Raw genomic sequence first — 6,443 nt, 5'->3', positions numbered from 1 at the left:
TGTTTGATGACGCAAAAGTCCCAATATTAGACTTTGAAAATCCCTCAAGCTACAGTACATTATAGCTAAGGAAAAATCACACAAGAGAAACCGCATGTGGGACACCGCATCCTGGAGAAAGACTTGGGGCAGGGGCACTTAGGTGAGCACCCGGTGACTGGGCCTTCACTCGTGGGGTCCACCCGTACCCAAAACGTTGGGTGGCGGCTGAGGGCGGTCGACCTGGTCTTTGGTGGCCAAATCCGGTTCTTGGGACATGGAACGTCACCATGTTTTTGGACACACTGGTGAAGAAAAGGGCTGAGCTATCAGCTGACCCCCATCTACTGATAAGTTGGATGAGATGGCGGGTGAGGATGCCGGACAGACCTGGCAGACCCAAACATATCGTGAGGTTGTGCTGGGAACCTTTGGCAGTGTCTACCACACATCGAGTTTTCAACTCAAAGGGCAAGGGAAGGACAGGGGTATCAAGTCCAAATGGGCCATAATCAGTGCTGTGGTAGCAAAGTGGTTGGTCTGTGCCAGTCATGGTAGCAAACCCTGAACCAGATGGTGGAACACCAGAGGTTTGAGGGGCCGCCAAGTTGAAAAAGTCTCACCGACCTTGGATGGCTTGTGGTACTCAAGCAGCTGAGAGATAATGACTGACTCAGTTAAGAGGAAGAAAATGCTGAATGTTTTAAAACCATATTGGTTGCACAATGTTAGACTTTGAAAACCCCTCAACTAGTATTTTAAAGTTTTGATTGTATCAAATGGTATATACTGTACTATATACTGTACTGATCAGGTGTGAGTGCATGTGCTTCTTTTGGGAAACCATTTCTCATAATCCTCCAATCTGGTATCTACTTCTAATAAGCATATTTCCATATATGTAAAATATGCACTATATGACTCATGCATCAATTGATCTTTTGCAGCCCTTAGTGGAAAATGTTTGGACCCCCTTGCCTCACACCCTTGGGGGGGGGGGGGTCCAAAGTGCTGTCCATAGCATATTTTAAAGACAACAAATCATTTTGCAAGAACAAAAGCAAAAATTGGAAAATCTGCAGTAATTTTACAAGAATAAAGGCCAAATATTAAAGTGGTAATTTTAGGAGTCTATGAATGGATGGATATCTGAGCATATCTGCACGTGTTGCTTTCCAACATGTCAACATGGCGCTTGTATCCTTTCATTTTCACAATACGGTCCTCTGTGGCAAAACATATGGACCTCTTGCTTATATCTTAAATCTCCAATGAGTGTGCCGCACCTTCACACTCTGTGACCCCCTTCAATGAAAACACACAGCGTGCCAGAACAGACAGATCCATGCATGAAATGAGTCATTGTAAAAGCAGCCTGTCTCACCACTGACCGATTACCCCCCCCCCCCCCCCCCCACACACACACACACACACATACACAGTACGCCTGAACTCATGCAGGTATTATCATAAATAGAAGTGATTCCAAATACAGACTGAGAATGTGATGGTTTTCTGTGTGCCCCTGTTTACCTTCCATGCGGTGTTATAGCCCCCCCCCACTCGCGTGCATGCATGCAAGCGTGTGTCTGCCGCCACTGACCTACGGTTGAACCCGCACAAAAAGAGATATCATTTTATAGTTAAAGTTAAAGTCTTTCTGAAGATTAGGAAGAAATTATACACATATAATTATACACAATTATGCAATTATTATTATATCTCTGTTAGAACATAAGGTCGGGTTAATATGTACTGTGTAGTATATGTCATTCACAACACACACAGGTGCATTTTATTGACGGCGTTTTCTTAGCACGGCGGTAACATGACGAGATCCTGAGTCCCATTGCCCGTGCCGGTCATCCACCATCACCTCCATCACCTCCATCACCTCCATGTTGCAGCATGGTAATGCACGGCCCCATGCTGCAAGGATCTATACGCAACTCCTGGAAGCTGAAAAAAGACCCCAGCGCTTGCATGACCATCTTACTCGCGCCATCGCCATTGAACATCTGTGCAGTCATCACGCTGTCATATATATATATATATATATATACATACATACATATACACACACATATATACATATATGTATATATATAAATATATATTTGACGCCCAAAGAGGTGATAATGCGACTCCCCACCAATGCATTTCACTTCAGAGCAAGTTTACGCCATACAAAACGACCACAAGGTGGCAGAAGAGCTATGCTAAGATCTGGGCATTGATCACGTGGACAGTAAAACCCCACATGAGGAAGGAGGAAGTGAGGTAGCATGGAGGAGTGTAGTGTGCAGGTTAAGGAATGTATGGAAATTGTAACACATGTGAACACACATGTAGTTTAGTTCCAAATGTAGACATTTGAAGTCGTTCATGGTGTTATATTTCCAAATAAAGCATTTTGATGTATAACCCTTTTTGGAATATTTTATGTTGGTATAGTTGTCTAGATAGTTGAGCTGTCACAAAAGCATTAAATATTTGTGTCAAAGTAAGTTATCTTTTCACAAAAATACTGTTTTACTGTTTTTAGTTGGGAACTGATATTTTCCTGAAACGTACCTATGTTCTACTGCTGATTACTAAAGCAATAACAAAGTTATTTTTTTTAATCTTTCTTTTGGTGAGTTCCATGTTTATATAGCCAGAGAAGACAATATTCTGTGTGCCTTAAAAGATCAGTCCAAATCCTCTACTGAAGGGGTTGTCTTTTAAAAATGGCTGCTATTGATTGAGTTAATATACAAAGACTTGCAATATGACAGGATGATGACTGTGTGTGTAACGTAACAGCAATATTGTCATCTCAATAATACGACCCACATGGCAACATGAAATTGTTCATATATTTAATGAGTCCGAGGGCAATTAGGGCATATTATGACAAAGCTATACTTTTTAAACTATATTTTTTTAACACTACAGAGCTCCTCGTTTCCATGTTAAGTTTCCAAAAAGACGTTTTGCTCTTGAATGCAGCTCACCTCGCCTTCAAGCCAAGCTAATGAGAGTGTAAACTAGCTGCCTTATTTCCAACAAAAGGACGTCTTGGGGGAAGTCTCGCAGGGAATCATCACCTTTTCTCAGTAAAATCCGCCAAGGATTGTCTGCGTGCAACAGGAGGTAAGGATTAAAAGATGGAACAAATGGTGACGCCAGCCAGCCAGCCAGCCAGGACAGGCCGGGGGCGGGTCCGAGCGACACCCACAATTAAAGATGAACTTTGCGTGAACTAATTTATCTGCGGGAGGAGAAGGTGACAGGCTGAGTCCTCGGTTGGCCTATAAAAGGCGCCGAAAGAGGAGCCAGGACCCTCACTTTTGGTCGACCGACGTCCACCTGAGCTGCTAAGGAGGACGCTGCATATTCCAACATGGCTCTGAGCACGCTGCTGGCCACCTTCCTGTGCACCATAGTGCTGCCCGTCTTACTCTTTCTGGTGGCCGTCAAGCTGTGGGAAGTTTACATGACCCGCGGCAGAGACCCGAGCTGCCCCAGCCCGCTCCCTCCCGGATCCATGGGCTTGCCTTTCTTCGGGGAGACGCTGCAACTCATCCTGCAGGTAAGCGACAGACCAAACCTTCCATCAGTACGCATGCGTACCACCGAGACGCTCACTTCACGTTCCCTTGTGCCTTCCTCGGGTGCCCGCGCGCAGAGGAGGAAGTTTCTGCGCATGAAGCGCCAGAAGTACGGCTACATTTACCGGACTCACCTGTTTGGGAACCCCACCGTGCGCGTCACGGGAGGCGACAATGTCAGGCAGATTCTCCTGGGGGAGCACAAGCTGGTGTCCGTGCAGTGGCCCGCGTCTGTGCGCACCATCCTGGGCTCGGACACGCTGTCAAACGTGCACGGGGCGCAGCACAAAACCAAGAAAAAGGTACTGTTGGGGCGGATAGTCGCTATTTTTTTTATTTATTCATTTTGAAACCTTATTACATTAATATTATTATTGTTATTTATTCTAACTTTAACCTGAATTATATCATGTTTAAAAATATACAAATTATTAACTTTCAACCAATTTAACCTAATTTATTCTAATATTTTACTTTCTGGAATGGTAAATTGATAATTTGTAATTCTGTATTATATTATTATATTATTTGAAATGGTTAACAGTCACAACTCAAATAAATGGACAGTTTTCACTCACAATTTATTTTTGTTGTTACTTAAAAAAAAATTAAAAACCATCTTACCGTACTTTTTTCTCATTATTTTTAGTTTTTAAAAAATAGTTGAATGTAAAAAAAACAAAAAAGTAAAATACATGCATACATTGGAAAACAAAATCTAAATGAATGAAACATGAATTGTTTTTAAATATCACATAAATATATGACAAATAACGTTTTGGCCAATCATTGTGTGTAAAATTATATTATATTCATTGCATACTTTTGACTTCAAGAAGACAAATGAGTTTAGTTTGACATGTCCAGATGTTGAAGGAACCATTTCAGATGTACTGTAAGCTTATTCAACCGACCTAATCCAAAAATATTGAAAGCTTTTCTTGCCCTTCATCACTTGGTGTGCTCATCGTTCCATCCGCGTCCCCCAGGCCATCATGCGAGCCTTCTCCAGGGAAGCGCTTGAACTCTACATCCCGGTCATCCAGGAGGAGGTGAGAGCTGCAGTCAAAGACTGGCTGGCGAGGGACTCCTGTGTGCTGGTCTACCCGGAAATGAAGCGTCTGATGTTCCGCATTGCCATGAGGATCCTGCTGGGCTTCGAACCGGAGCAGATTCGAACTGACGAGCAGCAGTTAGTCGAAGCGTTTGAGGAAATGATCAAGAATTTGTTTTCGCTGCCGATCGATGTCCCCTTCAGCGGCCTGTACAGGGTAAGAAGAACACGGTCCCGTGACCTTGTAGGGTGATGAGGCTGCTCATTCTAACTCTTATTCTGTCCTCCAGGGTCTGAAAGCTAGAAACTTCATCCACTCCAAGATAGAGGAGAACATCAAGAAGAAGATCCAAGACTCGGAAAAGGAGTCCAAACATGGAGATGCTCTACAGCAGCTCATAGACAGCTGCAGGAAGAACGGCGACCCCTTCAGCATGCAGGTAATAACGCTTGATTCATGTCACGGTTAGCTTTGCTACCGCTACAGCGTGCTAACATGACCGTTTCTCAGGCTATTAAGGAGTCTGCTACAGAACTGCTGTTTGGGGGCCATGAAACCACCGCCAGCACGGCCACCTCTCTTATTATGTTCCTGGGCCTGAACCCTGAAGTGGTGGACAAACTCCGGCAGGAGCTGACCGACAGGGTAATGTTGTAGAAGGGTCACCTTATTATCGGACCATGTGTCATTCTTCATTCTCACACTCGTCCCACCCCCTTTTTGTGTGCAGGAGGAGGAAGGAATGCAACTCCAGAGTCTGAACATCGAGTCTTTGGAGCAACTGAAGTACACTGGATGTGTCATTAAAGAGACGCTAAGGATTAACCCTCCTGTCCCTGGAGGTTTCAGAGTAGCGCTGAAGACTTTTGAACTCAACGTAAGTTAAATCGAAACTCCAAACTTGTCCGCTCAGGCTCCTCATCCCATTTCTCCGTTTCAGGGTTATCAAATTCCCAAAGGCTGGAATGTCATCTACAGTATCTGCGACACCCACGACGTGGCCGATATCTTCCCCAACAAGGAGGACTTCCAGCCCGAACGCTTCATGACAAAATCCTCCAGCAACTCATCCAGGTTCCAGTACATCCCTTTCGGCGGGGGCTCACGCATGTGCGTGGGGAAGGAGTTCGCCAAGGTCCTGCTGAAGATCTTCCTGGTGGAAGTGGTCACCAAGTGTCACTGTACGCTTTTAAACGGGCCCCCCATGATGAAAACGGGACCGACCGTTTATCCTGTGGACAATCTGCCAACCAAGTTTACCCACTATGTTCAAAACTAGACGAGTAGTCGTCGCTGAGACGCAGATAATCTCTTTTTTTTTTTTTACCTCAAAGCCACAATTTTGGAAGCACTCGCGTGTTCCTAGGAACCCCCTCAAAGGTTGGATTGCTCATTGTAAATGTATATGTACATACTGTGAATATTTTCTATTGATACAGTGGATTTGTACATAGTTTTTTTTTTTTAAATATGAGATTAAACTAAACATGAGGCACTATTCAGATGTTGGAACACTAATCAGTTCAGAGGTGTATCTTTAGGATCTTGTACATATGTAGAGTCGCTTATATAACTTTTCTATCTTCAACTTATTTAAGTGCTATATTGTGTTGGATTTTAATTTAATAATAAAAAACATTTTGTGGAAATGTCATTTCATCTTCCTCATCAATTATCTATGAACAAATTTTTCATTTTCTTTTGTTCAAACACGTTTTTAAATTATTTAGATCAGTGATTCTTAACCATTGTATGTTATCTATGAGGCACTCAGTTGCAGTACAGCTTCCGACCAGATGGTGGCGGTAATGTGTCA

At 43.5% G+C, this 6,443-nt stretch overlaps 1 protein-coding gene across 1 annotated transcript; it reads left to right on the top strand.

Annotated features, from left to right (window-relative positions):
- Window positions 1-3,028: 3,028 nt before the first annotated feature.
- cyp26a1 (cytochrome P450, family 26, subfamily A, polypeptide 1) lies at window positions 3,029-6,209 on the top strand. The gene is made up of 7 exons (XM_058061623.2): window positions 3,029-3,553; window positions 3,650-3,874; window positions 4,562-4,843; window positions 4,917-5,066; window positions 5,138-5,272; window positions 5,358-5,504; window positions 5,568-6,209. Exons 1-7 carry the CDS (start codon window positions 3,365-3,367, stop codon window positions 5,904-5,906), a joined length of 1,467 nt encoding a protein of 488 aa, XP_057917606.2. The 5' UTR covers window positions 3,029-3,364; the 3' UTR covers window positions 5,907-6,209.
- Window positions 6,210-6,443: the final 234 nt, after the last annotated feature.

The sequence above is a fragment of the Doryrhamphus excisus genome, linkage group LG2, assembly GCF_037039965.1.
Source record: "Doryrhamphus excisus strain RoL-2023G ecotype Guam linkage group LG2, RoL_Dexc_Guam_v1.1, whole genome shotgun sequence".
Classification (NCBI taxonomy): domain Eukaryota; kingdom Metazoa; phylum Chordata; class Actinopteri; order Syngnathiformes; family Syngnathidae; genus Doryrhamphus; species Doryrhamphus excisus.
This window is presented reverse-complemented; position numbering and strand designations above follow the sequence as displayed.

What these genes read in the sequence shown, in the direction of transcription:
- cyp26a1 (XM_058061623.2), top strand. Translation starts at nt 3,365, where the DNA reads ATGGCTCTGAGCACGCTGCTGGCCACCTTCCTGTGCACCATAGTGCTG. An exon ending in CGCTGCAACTCATCCTGCAG is followed by an intron (nt 3,554 to 3,649) that starts GTAAGCGACAGA and finishes GCCCGCGCGCAG; the next exon opens with AGGAGGAAGTTTCTGCGCAT. An exon ending in GGCAGGAGCTGACCGACAGG is followed by an intron (nt 5,273 to 5,357) that starts GTAATGTTGTAG and finishes TTTTGTGTGCAG; the next exon opens with GAGGAGGAAGGAATGCAACT.